A 13,277-nucleotide genomic window follows, 5' to 3' on the forward strand; every position below is an offset into this window, starting at 1 on the left:
CAATCAGCTTTTACTTTTTAGCAAATAGGCAGGATATTAACAGAAACTGTCACCTAAAGAAAACTAGAATTTATTTATTTATGTATTACTTAACATTACACTGCAAGGTCCAGGGTGGCCCATTGGTCTTCTGTAAAATACCCCCCCCCCCCCCCCCCCCCACAAACAAAAAGTCCAGTAGTTGACTGATTTAAAAAGGCCAATGGCAAGAAAGAGCAAGAAATTGCCCTATTTCCACACCATTTACACCCTTATTTGGGCTAGCAAACTGCTACGTGATATCAATTCCAATATTGGGATTAGTGGGTTTTAAATTGACCTCATGATATAATAAAACTATGCACCAACCACAAAATTAATAAATTAATAAATCATCATCGTCCTATGTAGGACAAAATGTTGGATTTTATGTGTTCTTGATCATCTGTATTTGGCTGGATGTGAATTTTGATGGGATGTTTCTGCTGAGAAACGTGCCCTGACACACTGAGAGCCAGAATTGGAATGTAACAAAATAGGTAAAACCCCAAGAGGGTGAATAGAGCGGCATACGTGTAATGTTCTTACTACAATTTTATTGGAATTGTTACGTGGACGATGAATACTTGTTTCTTCGAACTGTGGAACTTTTAACTTGAAAGTGTTTCCGGTGTAACACCGGAAGCCGGGTTTCCCTTTCCTGGCTGCTAATGTGGGCAAGATGGCGACATCCATGACGAGGACGTTTGGGGCTCTTCGCAGCGTTACATACAGCAGCTTAAAGGTACCGTGATGTTTAACGAGACTGCAGCCGTGGAGTCAGCTTGGTTAGGAAGAGCCTCCATTGTTGCGCTGCTTTGGAGCGGTTTGCCTTACCGGGGATCACTTTATTGGCCCTAAATACCTCATGTATGAACGTCTTAGCGCAATACAACTAATCTCCCGGAGATATATTTTTCGCGAAACATAATATGTAAAATTTACATAAAATGTGCCTTCTTAGATCATATCATTATAAGGCTTGGACCAAATTATCAGTTTAAGCTGTGATAGTGGATGCTGTCCACTGAATTCTGACTTGAAAGGGTTTAAAAAAAAAAAAAAAAAAAAACATGGTTAAGCTTTTTATTGTTTTTGTTTTGCCCACTCAGTCAGTCTACCCACAAACATCTCACTCCAAACAGGGAACGGCCTTGCAGTGAAAGCAAAAGCCTTTTCCCCGCCCTGCTGTCTTTGATGGATCTGCCTCCAAATATTGTACCATCTTTCATGTCTGATGCCAGTTTTTCCTCATTGATCAGCGCTTCTTCACAACTGTCTTTCCACCTAAGGAGCAAGATGAGTCTCCAGACCTTGCTTATTAGGCAGGAGATCCTTTATCATTAATCTAAATACTCAATAGCTAATTGGATGAAAGTCAATATGTGACCTAATGACCTCAGAGGGAATTGTCCAGTGTCTATGTGTCTTAAATTTAAAATGGAAATCCCACTTTCCTTTTTTAAAGACTCCACACTCCCCTTTAAAGTGGGCCACTCTGTAAGAACTTATTGTTAGATTTGTTTAATTATAGAAAACTATTATTGAAATAGCATTGAAATATGAATTACTTAACATACTTACTCTTTAAATCAGGAAGTCCACTTCAGTTATTGCCCTGAAGAAGCTTCAAGGTGAGAGGTCAAGTCGTGCTGAAGGATTCAGCAGTTCCACAGGTTTCCTTTCCACCTGACGAGGAACACGTTAAACGGTTACGCTGCCACCGGTGCAGAGCTTGGTTAATGCTGGCAGCAGGTTGGCGTGATTGCGTCTGCATTCACAGAGAAGTGAGGAGTTTTGGAGAGGAAGGGTGGCAAATTCTTCAGGATGAGCACAGATCAGCTGCAGAAGACTGGTGCCCAGTTCAGTTGGGAATGAACATGTGGAAAAGCTTTAGTGCCAACAGTGAAGCATGCTGATACAATCTGTGGATGTGGTGGATTCTAATGAGGAATAGGCAATTATTGAATCTTTATCTGGATTTAAAAAAAAAACACATGATGATAGCAATAAACTCTTATAGTTGATAATGTTTGCCAAACCCAAAAAATGAACAGTATGTTGTTAATGGTTAGTTTTACTATGTGGTTCTGTTCTTTGTTCCACGAGACCACCAGTAAGTATCAATATATGCAAAATGATGATTAAGTGCAATTGTTGAGCGATGTTTAGCAGTAAATGTGCAAAATTTGATATACTGAATTTTTTGGAAGCAGTATTTGTGTCTGCAGGGCTATGACTGTGTGCACTGACACTGACATGCAGTCATAGCCCTGCAGTCTAGCAGAAGAGCCTCAGAGTGAATTACAGAAGTAGGGTCAACACTGGAAATACTGAATCTTCTCAAAAATGTGATGTTTTTACAACTAAGGACAGACGTTAAATGGTTCTTCAATAGATGGAATGTAGCTGCCACTGATTATAAATCAGGTTTTGAACACTCTGGTGACTGATCACTTCTTTATCTTTCCTCTCTCAGAATGCGGAGTTCCCTCGGGATGTTCGGCATCCTGGCCCACTTTTCTTGCCGGTCCGGACCAAGAAGAGGTACTTTATTCCTCCTGCTGTGGGCTTGAAGGGGAAGAAGGAAGAAAACCCAGAGATCAAGGCTCGCGCGGCAGGCATAGTCTTCCGACAGCAGTACCTTGAGAGACCCATTAACATCGCCTGCTCAGGTAAAGTTAGTCGGCGTGCGGGAGGGACTAAACCTTTTTTTTTTTCTGTGAAGGAGGGGATGTAAAATCTAGATTTGTGATGCACAGCACATCAGTCACGTCCTGTTGTTTTCATCAGCGGGAGTCTTTGACCCATACATCCCCCCGGAAGGAGACGCGCGTGTTTCGGCGCTGTCTAAGGAGGGCCTGAAACAGCGAACAGAGCAGATACGACAGAGCGCCGCCTCGCAGCTCGCGTAAGACATGCACTGTCTTGTTCATGCTTTCTGGTCCAGCATGAGTCGACGATTACAGGAAAGGGCTTAACTTTACTGTTGGGGGGGGGGAGAGCTCACGGTGCCAGCCCTATGCACGGTTATATATTTTCTCCTAACTAAACCCCAGACACCTGCGTAGTTTTGTTTAAAACAAAGAGTTTCTATCTCATTTCAGGATTCGTAAAATCAAAGAGCACGATTCACAGTTCAGCACCAAGACGTTTGCGGAGCAAGCCCAAGAGATCTTCATAGAGGCCCACAACGCCCTCATACAGTAAGAGGATGAACTCTTGCCTCATTCCCACCCCCCCCCCCCCCCCCCCCCCCCCCCCCCCACTGGTAGCTAACACACGCTCAGGCAGGCAGCAAAATATGTTTATTACAGTGAGGCTGTTGTTGGAAGTTGGAGGTATACTCATGCTGTTCTCAGATCTGCTGATAGCACATGGACGATAACTGTCCTCATAAACAGAGATAAACTGTTTCTAAGGACCATTGTGGGTCAATGATTGTGTTAACCTTCAGCTGCAGTGTTTTCCTGTACATTTCCATTTGTTGTTATGTGACACATATTATCCCGGTGTGAGCTGCAGAAGGTGCTGCTTACCTGCAGGTGCAAGCCTGTCGTCGGCGTCTTTCCCAGTTGGGAACCAGAGCAGCATGTATGACAACAGTTTCTGCTGCTGCTGCTAAAATAATAATAATATGTGAAATTGTTTTGTTGTTTAGATTTGATACAGGGAGTTATGAGAATAAAAGTGTAGCTGCCTTTTCTCCAGCCAGCTGAGCAGCAGTGTCAGCAACACGTGGGAACGGGCAGGCTTCAGTTACTCTATGCTTCAGATGGGTCGCTCAGGGACTTTAAGCTGCAGGAAGGGGATGACAGAAAATGTTAGGGAACTTTGTAAAAGCTTGGCTTATCTTGATATCGATACTCGTAACTAGAGGAATCCTTTACGTTAGAAGTAAAAGCCCTTTCAGTTCTTCTTAGTTTATACACAGGTTATCTTATAACACCCTGTCTGTGCTACTGTTGGGTTTGAATTACAACATTATTTTCATAACCTTTAGAGAAATGATTTTAGAAGAAGGGAAGGGAGTAACCTGAGCCAGCTTTTCGGCAGCGCTCATGTTTGACATCCTAGCTTCTTCCAAGCCCGCCCATTCACACAGCCGTCACCGGTCTGCGTGTGGACGCCTCGCTCTGGCGCCAAGCACGTTTGACGTTTGCTTCTTGTTTTGCAGCTTCAACAGAGAGAGGCTTCATTCTCTGGTTACAGAAAGGTGTTACCCCGTAAGTTCTTCCTCCTCATCCTGCGAGGCTGTCCGTCGGTCCGCGCTGCTTTTTCTAACGGCTGTCAACGCTGTTTGCAGGAGATGACCAGAGGCAACCGTTACAAAACCATCCGGTGGAAGTTCATGGAGTCGCTGGAGGCCCCCAGAGTGGTGCACGCCCGCTGCCCCGACATGGTCACCAAAGGCAACCTGTACGGGCAGGTGACAGTTCGCATGCACTCCAAGCAGGTATGACTTTGCCCTTGTATTTAAATGACTTACTGGTAGACTTCTGGAAGCAGCTGGTTGCATTTGATTTAATTTCGTCAAGGTTCTGTAGGGCTGTATTGGGATTTGAAGATACAAACAGTATTTCTGATCATCTGGCTTTTTCTCTGCCCATTTTGTCCATAGACTTTGGCCATCTATGACCGCTTCGGGAGGCTGATGCTGGGCAGTGAGGAACAGCCAAAGGACGTGCTGGAGTACCTGGTCATAGAGCGGCACCTCATCAACCCCTACAGTAGATGGAGGCTACATGGGAAAATCGTGCCCTCCTGGGCTCCTCCCAAAGACCCAGTTATTATGGTAATGGTCCACTCTGCACATCTGATCACGTTTTTTCTTTGGATTTTTAAAAGAAAGTTTAAAAGAGTTTATTTATGATAGTTAGTACATCGGTTTTTATTTTAGGACAAGCTGAACACGTTTGAGGAAGGGGAAAAATAAGAAGTTCAGACTGGCTTAGACTTAATCAAACAAAAGAAAAGTAGAATTACTCTGACATCAAATTGCATTTCCCGTTGACACGTTTAAAACCAATAAGTAGCAGCGGCTTGTACAAACTATTCTACGGAGTTAGAATAACGTAGAGCTGGGCTCCAACTTTGAGCTGGACCAGAATTGAGAAGTGATTTTATACTGAGCAGGCAACATGTTCCGCTGTTATTTAACTTTTTTTTTATCTAGTTTGTTTTGGACAACACGCTGTAAAATCACAGCGATTCAGCAAGAATTAAAGTCATTAGCAGCTGAACAACATGAGAGCGCTCTCTTTTCTCTGCCCACTGTTTATTTTGATGTCACTCATCTCAGACTATAAATTAATCCTAGAGCTGATCTTACAGGCCCTATTTATCACTGAATCTAGACAGTATTTCTGGCTCAGTTCTGAACCCAGTCTGCCTTTTAATGTCATCAAGTATAACTTGCCGTAACACAGCTTTTAAGTGCTCCTTGGAGCCCTGCTGGTCACCATCAGAGATCAGTTGATTGGGATTAGGAAGGATGTTTTCAGGGATACTGAGATAAATCATGTGATCTGTGTAAATCAGTGGCGTACAACCCTTTTGTTACGTGGGTCGAAATTGTCAAGTTAAAAGTACTTGAGGGCCAAAAGATCTAAAAAAGAAAAGAAAAGAATCCCAAAAAAATATGCTTTAAATTTCTTTATCTGCTCCACAAAACAGACTACCGACCAAAACAAAAAAAAAGTAGTCCCCACCTGAATTTACCTATTCAAAGAGGTACGAGCCTCCTATTGGATAATTACTGCATGGGTGATGATCATTCAGCTGGCAGCAAGTTATTTAACCCCAGGTGGTGCAATGTGTAGCTTCTCATTTCTTACACAACCATGTCGAAAGACACATCCTGTGGTCGTGTAAAAGCTGAGAGTCTGTTTCAGACGGGTCAAATCATTGGCATGCATCAAGCAGAGAAAACATCTGAGGAGATTACAGAAACTTCTAAAATTGGGTTGAGAACTGTCCAATGAGTGATTAAAAACCGGAAGGACAGTGGGAACCATCGTCATAGAGGAAGAAATGTGGCCTGATCAGTCCAGATTCAGCAACAGTATGAGCCCAAAAAATTAGATCAGCTGACTACTTCAGTTCAGAGTGTAACCCGTGTTTACTTCCTGGTTCCTGAGCCAATCATATGAGAGTTCCCAGGGTTCCTAAAACAGAGCGCAGCATTTGGTATTTTATCTTGGCAAAAGAGCAGCAGCCTGCTAACATGGAAACCAGTAAGAGAAGCAGACCAGAAATACAACAGAATACATCACATACCTATCCTGTGGAAGTAAAAATTCAGAGGCATTTCACAGCCACAACAGAACCGTATAGAGACGGCATGTTGGTGTTGTCACTGGCAGGCTGCTCTACCAATTTGAGACACTAGGTGTCATTATTACTTCTTGCTACTTTAAAGATGCTCATCCAGGGTTTTTTTGCCTATTCGCAGCAATAAGAACAGTCCTATTTGCTATGAAATTAAAGTGAATGTGAAAAAGTAGGTTATTAAAAAACAAATACTTTGTGTGGTGCTTATCATCTTTAATTGGAAGAAAATATTTACCTGTCTGTAATAATCCTGCCCCAACTAAAAATAAAATAAAAATAAATCATTCTTGAATTGCAGTTGAGGGTGGCACAAAATAAGTTCAGGGTCTGGACTTTGGACGCACCTGGTGTAGGAAGTCCTCCGGTAGAATAGAGAAGAGTAAAAAACAACAAAAGAATTCTGGATACGGTGTTAATAATAATCTAATAATATGCTCAGAGTTAATTCTGTTATTGTGGTAAACCATTGCTCTTCTAAAGCCAACCAAGAACTGCTTTTAACACCAGCTCTGGTTAGGCACTGGGCCCACACAGACATCCACACACATCTGAACCCTGGACAAAGGTATGCCAGATCAGAGAGGCTAGAAGTGGGACTTTTCCAATTAGTTGTTTTGTTGTGTGGTTGTGATGCAGCATGGTTATACTTATAACTAGTATATTCAGTCATTATAATATTCAACACTTTCAGCTCTGATTAGAAAATGAGATATAATAGAAAAAGTCACCCCGTTCTGTTCTAATGTCCCTGAACATCCCAAGAACCCTGTTAAACGAGCACACTAGCAAACAACACACAACAGTGTGCTCATTAGCTGAACAAACACCTAGCTGAAGGTGTTCTGGGCATTTTACCCCATCAGCATTTGGTACCTTTGGAGTTTTAGGTGTTTAATATAGAGCTTTCCACGTCCGACCAAAACAATAACTATAAGGCATAAGATGGACCCAATTACCACTTCATGCCCTTTAGAGGGTGTTTCATACCTGCTTTAACAACCGGCAGTGTCAAGTAATTTTCTATATTCTGCTCATTGTCAGGAAAAAGGAATAAGGTCCTTATTACAGAAATATCAGAAGGGACACCAGGAGGTCTCTTAGATGTTCCTTTATGATCAGGCTCTGTAATCTATCACATTCTTAGTCAGCTGTCCCAAAGGCTGTCGTACAAAGTAGTCCGAAAATAACACAATTAAATAGAATTATACATGACATTTAAGTATTTCATGAAAATATTTAATTCTAAAGAAAAGCAACCTGATCTATAATGGTGTATGTACATGGATCTGAAATGGAAGTAAGAAGGGATAAAATGACAACACAAGGGTGCAATATGGCCGAATGGGTTGGTGAGGAGGAAAACTGACTGAGATCCGTACAGAAGAGATTTGGAATAAAAAACACAACCCAAGACTTAGTTGCTTGTAGAAATGACTTTACCAGTAATTCATTAGCAGTTTTTGTCTTTGCTGTTCAGGAAACATGGCCAACTTAGATTTTTCATTATAATGCACTCTGACCGTATGAATAGTGCTCTATAATAGTGTTTGATTGAATGCTTGTGTTGATGTAGGCGTTCAGTTAATACAGACTGAAAATGCTGCTCAATACATGGAGTCCCGGAATAAAACATACATCGAATGTATTTAAGAAATAAAAATAATTGAAAATATAACGAAGATGAATCACTTTAGGAACCTTGTGGATGGATGAGTTCATTTTGCTGTTGTGGGTATTCATCCCTTGCCTGGTGGAGCTCAGACAGACATCAGGCGGTGGGCCACAATATGTTTAATTAACCATTAATAACCATTATTTTCAGTGTGATACAGTTCACTCATCGGAGCTTTCAATACTGTAGTTAATATCTGTCTGAAGAGCTCTGTCAGATTACAGTACATTACATTTATTATATCAGTTAGTTCAATACATATTCTATAAACATATATAGTTCATTTTGTCTATTGAGCAACTTGCCCACATCTGCTCTTGTTTTTCTTCCAGACGGTTGCCATCCCTGGTCCAGAGCTGAAGCCATGGGAAGAATTTGATGCCCTCAACTATGAAGTTCCCAAACCAGCAGCAGTACAGTGGAATAAGTAGGTCAGCAGGGGGCGCTGGTCTTTACATTAAACTGAGGACATTAAGGAGGACATGTTAATTACTCATATTCAATATTTGGATAAGGTTATAGAGCTTGAGCAGGAAACCAGGCTCCATTTTTGTTCCTGCTTTCTTCTGTCAAAGAAGATCTCTAAGATGTTGCATCATCTGATGGACCAGATGAGTTTTGGTTCAGACAAGCTGCCGTGATCTGAAGTCGTCTTATCAACGTCAAAGATCTTGTCATCGTCACGGCTTCTTTTCACACATTTATTTGTCATTCTTGTGAGAATAAAGTTATATGTATATGCAAGAAATAAAAATGCACAGATGTCTAGAATGGAGTGGTTTATTTCTGCACTGAATATACAAGATGCTGACTTCTGCAATGGACAATAAATATTGCTAATATTGATAGCTCCTCCTGCTCTTTTTCACAAAGGTTATCTGTTAGTGAAAATCATGGACTGTGTTGCAATAATTTCTCCATTTTTAAAACCACAAGTCTGATACAGTGTATAAAAAAAAATTACTGACAAAAACACAATGGCTCTCTGTGAATTCTCTGAATAAAACAGTTTGTTTGGGGTTTCATACCCTTCAACGTCATTGCTCTTGTTGGGGACATTATTAGTATTACCAAAAACAAACACAAACAATACCAAATAAAAATATTTAAAAAAATTACACCGATATACTGCCTTTGTATAAATTAAAGGGAAAAAGTAAACAATGCTTGATTTTACTTTCATAAATTTGCGTTCTTATTGGACATGGTAACAAAATCTCACTTCGACAGTAAAGAAAGGGTTTTGACCAGATTTAGAGCATCCAGTGGTAACAGAGTCATCTTAGTATTCTAGAAACCACAAATAGAAATGTTTCATTTACAGTGTGTTTCTAATGTTGACAGTTTTTATAATCATTTTTAAATCAACGCCTGATGATGAGAAAGGATTCAGCAATGAGCTTGTTATTGAACACTAATTAAGTCTGCTTACAGGGTGATTGAGAGTCTAATGGATATATGGAAAAAGCGTGCTTAGAGTTTTGATTTAAAGATTATCTTGTCCTCTTAATGCATTATTGCAAAGCAGTAAGTGGTAAGAAGTAAAAATTGATCATCTTAATGCCTCATATTGCATTTAGGTTAGTCATATCTGCAGGTTTAAGATCATACTGCCATAGGAATGGAATACAAACAACATTTCTCATTAAGAAACACAAAATACATTTTCATATAAAAGCAGGAAGTTAGAGGAGTTCTCATTGCCATTCAGTGTGTGTTTACCTGCTGGATCAACATGGGATGTAATACATGTATAAATAGAAATTTAAACTAGTTTGTAAACGTCTCAATTCAATCTGATATCCATGAGAGGTCAGAGTCCAAAGCAACCTATAGTTCACTGTTGGGGTTAGCCCTAACTCAGTCAACAGGAGAAAGGTTGTAGTGTTCATTTCTTTTGATTTACCACCTTTACGCTGTCTACGTTTCAATCACAAGTCAGGTGGGAACACCAGAGCCTCAGCTGCACACTCTGCATCATCTTCCTCATCCTCCTCTGGGATGTTCTCAGGCTCCCATGTAAAGACGTCAGTAGTGTTCTCCGTAAATGAACCCGATGGGCTCCTGGTGATCTCCCATGGACACAAAGCATCACGCCGACCCAAAGCCAAGTTGGCTTTAGACTCATCCGTCTGCTCTGTGCCCATGTCTTCAGGAGATTCATCCTCAAGAGTCCTCTGGTTGTCTGTGACGTCTGGCTCACCGTTGGTAGATAAAGTGTTTTCTGCTACATTCGTGTCTGCTTTTCCATCATCTCCATATTCTTTGCTGTCAGGATGGCCGACATCGTTGTCCTTAGTGTCTTCTGTCTCCCATGGACAAACAGCTGAGTGTGACCTGTCTTGCTTCTTTAAAGGTTTTGGGTCTTCGATTTCCCAAGGACAAACATCTGCATGTGCGCTGTCTTGCTTTTTTAAAACATTGGGTTCTTCACTCTCCCATGGACAAACATTTTCTTTAATGCTGTCTTGCTTTTTTAAAACATTGGGTTCTTCACTCTCCCATGGACAAACATTTTCTTTAATGCTGTCTTGCTTTTTTAAAACATTGGGTTCTTCACTCTCCCATGGACAAACATTTTCTCGAATGCTGTCTTGCTTTTTTAAAACATTGGGTTCTTCACTCTCCCATGGACAAACATTTTCTCGAATGCTGTCTTGCTTTTTTAAAACATTGGGTTCTTCACTCTCCCATGGACAAACATTTTCTTTAATGCTGTCTTGTCTTTTTGTAACTTTAGGGTCTTCTGTCTCCCATGGACAAACATCTGCCAAAGCACTGTCCTTCGTTTTGAGAGTTTTTGGATCTTCAGTGTCCCATGGACACACTCCTGCCCTACTGCCGTCCTGTTTTTTTAACCCTTTTGATGGGCTTTGCAGTTCTGCAGACACCATTTTGGAAGACTCTGTCTCCCATGGACAAACATTTACTCGGATGCTTTCTGTCACTTCAGTTATGACGGAAGCAGTTGTTTCAGATGTATCTGGTTTGTCTTGATGTCCAGTTTCCCACGGACAAACATCTGTGTTCACTGTCTTTAGTAAAGTAGAGTCTGTGTTAGCAGGCTGTTTGCCCGCCCCTTCCCATGGGCAAATATCTTCCATGGGTTTAGGTGGATCGGGGAAATCCCATGGACAGCTTTCAGCTGCTTTGGATACTTGTATACTTGGATTCAGAGCAGAGGATGTTGTCTTGTGTGCTTGGGTAACCTTTACAACTTCTGTGGATGAAGCAGGATAGTTTGCAGGTTTCATGACTTCTTGCCGAAGAGGTACCATCAGTGTTCCTTTGTTTGGAAATCCTGAAGGATTTACATTTTCGCGTACACCTTCCTCCTTATCCTGAGCATCCCAGGGACAAACATTTCCATGTTCACTGTCTTGTCTTATTGAAATCTGGGGAGTTTCTACAGTTTCCCAGGGACAAACATCTGCCTTCAAAGATTGGGCCTGTGGCTCTTTGGATGTTGCAGTTTGTGAAGTCACTGAAATATCCTGCAATTCCCAAGGACATGCTTCAACCCTAGTGCTCTCTTGTCTTCTCAAATTCCCTTGGTCATGTGATTCCCATGGACAAACATTAGACCGCTCGAACACCTGGGATTCCTGTGAGCAGATGCTTGCTTTGATGCTCTGTTGCTTCTTTGGTCCTTCTACTTGTGCAGAACTAGTTCCATCCCAAGGACACACCTCTGTGTAAGACGCATTACAGGCCGGTCTGATTCGATTGCTACCTCTTCGACGAGTAGAAGGAGTTCTTGAGCTGCTAATGGTATCCCAAGAACTTATGCTACTACGTTTGCTGCTCTGCCTCGACAGAAATGCATGTTCATGGCCGCCTTCTTTTTGTGCGTCATCAGCATCAGCAGGAGAGATGGCAGATTTTACAATCACAATCCTTCGTGGGCTTCTATCAGAGGAATCTGTAGAAGACAGCCTGACAGCATTTTGCTTCACAAGGCAGGGCTTGCCCTCTGTTGTCGACATACTGAATTTCTGCAGTGACTTTTTGTCCATGCTCGGACGTCTACTAGATCTTCCAGACACTGGAGTTGTAGAGGTACTCTCCAAGCTATTTTGAGAATCCTGTCTATTTAAATGTATGTCTTTACTGAACTCTTTACTGTCAACAGATGACACAAAAGACTTGACAGAGAGCCACTTATTAGTGGTTGTGCGGAAGGAGAAGACTCGTTGATCCTTTGTCACCTTGGGCCTTGGTGTACCTGGTGCGCTTGAAGAGACGGTTACTGGGGCTTTAGGGGACACGCTGTCAGCTTGAGCCTCTTTGTCCACTGAAGGAGCCTTTTCAACAGCTGGTAAATGGTCCCAGGGACAAACAAGTGCTTGTGGGGAGGGTAACTCTTTTTCCTCACAACCCTCTGAGCTTGCATATGTAACATGCTTTTTGTTTTTTTCCCCCGATTGTTCTGGCTCCACCTCCCAGGGACAGACCTCAGCCTTGTCAAAGGATTCTGACTGGAGGGCACTCCGGGTCTGATCACTAATGGAGAGGCTTTGCTTTGACTGCATGACACTTCCACCGGATATCTTCGACATGTTCTCAATTGAATGGGTAGTAGAGGAGCTTAGACTCCAGGATTTATGAAGCCTGGTGTGATCAGGATGCAGGAGATTGGTATCAATTGTCAAATTCTGAGCACTGGCTGACTTGCACACCCCAGGTGGAATATCCAGAGAGTCGGTCTCAGATCGCTGGGAGGATCTCTTTACAGAATTGGCCCTTAACGTTGACTCACGGAACGAGGAGCCCCTTTCCCTCACATAATGATGATCGTTTTGGGACTTCAATAAGAATGATGAATGGGATTTTATTGAACTTCTGTAACTGATACTTACAGTATCTGGTGCAATCCTAAACGAATCAGAGTGACTCCCACGTCTAATGCGGAAGGATCCATCTCTCTCTTCACGGCTGCACTGCCGACTCACGGTTTCTGGCAACTCAGTAATGCGTTTAATAAGCGACCTTCCCAGCGTACACCGAGAACTGCGCTTCTTTGACAGATGGGGGTTGTTTGCCGTCATCTTCTTCACCTTGTAGACCTCTAACTGGGCATATAACTTCTTAAGTTCATCCTGACTCATATGAAGAAGAAAGGAAATTGATGATGGAAATCAGCAGAAAAGTGAGATGACAGAGAGGAAAAGACAAAACAAAGTCAGAGGAAAGTCTAAATTACATTTTTTTATGCCAGGAGAAAACACTGGAGGATAAGAAAGAATAAAAAGGT

The 13,277-nt window shown here is 41.9% G+C and overlaps 2 protein-coding genes across 2 annotated transcripts in view; one reads left to right on the top strand and one right to left on the bottom strand.

The window, feature by feature from the left end:
• The first annotated feature begins 653 nt into the window (after nucleotides 1–653).
• Nucleotides 654–8,869, top strand: mrpl45 (mitochondrial ribosomal protein L45). Its single transcript, XM_012869874.3, has 8 exons — nucleotides 654–763; nucleotides 2,498–2,693; nucleotides 2,812–2,929; nucleotides 3,126–3,224; nucleotides 4,196–4,244; nucleotides 4,325–4,474; nucleotides 4,640–4,813; nucleotides 8,356–8,869. The coding sequence occupies exons 1-8, from the start codon at nucleotides 701–703 to the stop codon at nucleotides 8,452–8,454; spliced, it is 948 nt and encodes a 315-aa protein (XP_012725328.2). The 5' UTR covers nucleotides 654–700; the 3' UTR covers nucleotides 8,455–8,869.
• A 110-nt stretch (nucleotides 8,870–8,979) lies between these two features.
• si:ch211-156l18.8 (probable G-protein coupled receptor 158) overlaps nucleotides 8,980–13,277 on the bottom strand; it is a 34,115-nt gene continuing 29,817 nt past the window's right edge. The window contains exon 11 of the mRNA XM_021320184.2: nucleotides 8,980–13,122. Coding sequence (XP_021175859.2) covers nucleotides 9,955–13,122 — 3,168 coding nt within the window. The 3' untranslated portion in view covers nucleotides 8,980–9,954. The remainder of the gene's footprint in view (nucleotides 13,123–13,277) is intronic.

This window comes from Fundulus heteroclitus, chromosome 5 (assembly GCF_011125445.2).
Source record: "Fundulus heteroclitus isolate FHET01 chromosome 5, MU-UCD_Fhet_4.1, whole genome shotgun sequence".
NCBI lineage: Eukaryota > Metazoa > Chordata > Actinopteri > Cyprinodontiformes > Fundulidae > Fundulus > Fundulus heteroclitus.

Bases quoted from the DNA above. Each gene is read 5' to 3' on its own strand.
- mrpl45 (XM_012869874.3), top strand. From the start codon at position 701: ATGGCGACATCCATGACGAGGACGTTTGGGGCTCTTCGCAGCGTTACA. The intron at 2,694-2,811 runs GTAAAGTTAGTC...TGTTTTCATCAG, and splicing joins CATTAACATCGCCTGCTCAG to CGGGAGTCTTTGACCCATAC. The intron at 4,245-4,324 runs GTAAGTTCTTCC...CGCTGTTTGCAG, and splicing joins TTACAGAAAGGTGTTACCCC to GAGATGACCAGAGGCAACCG.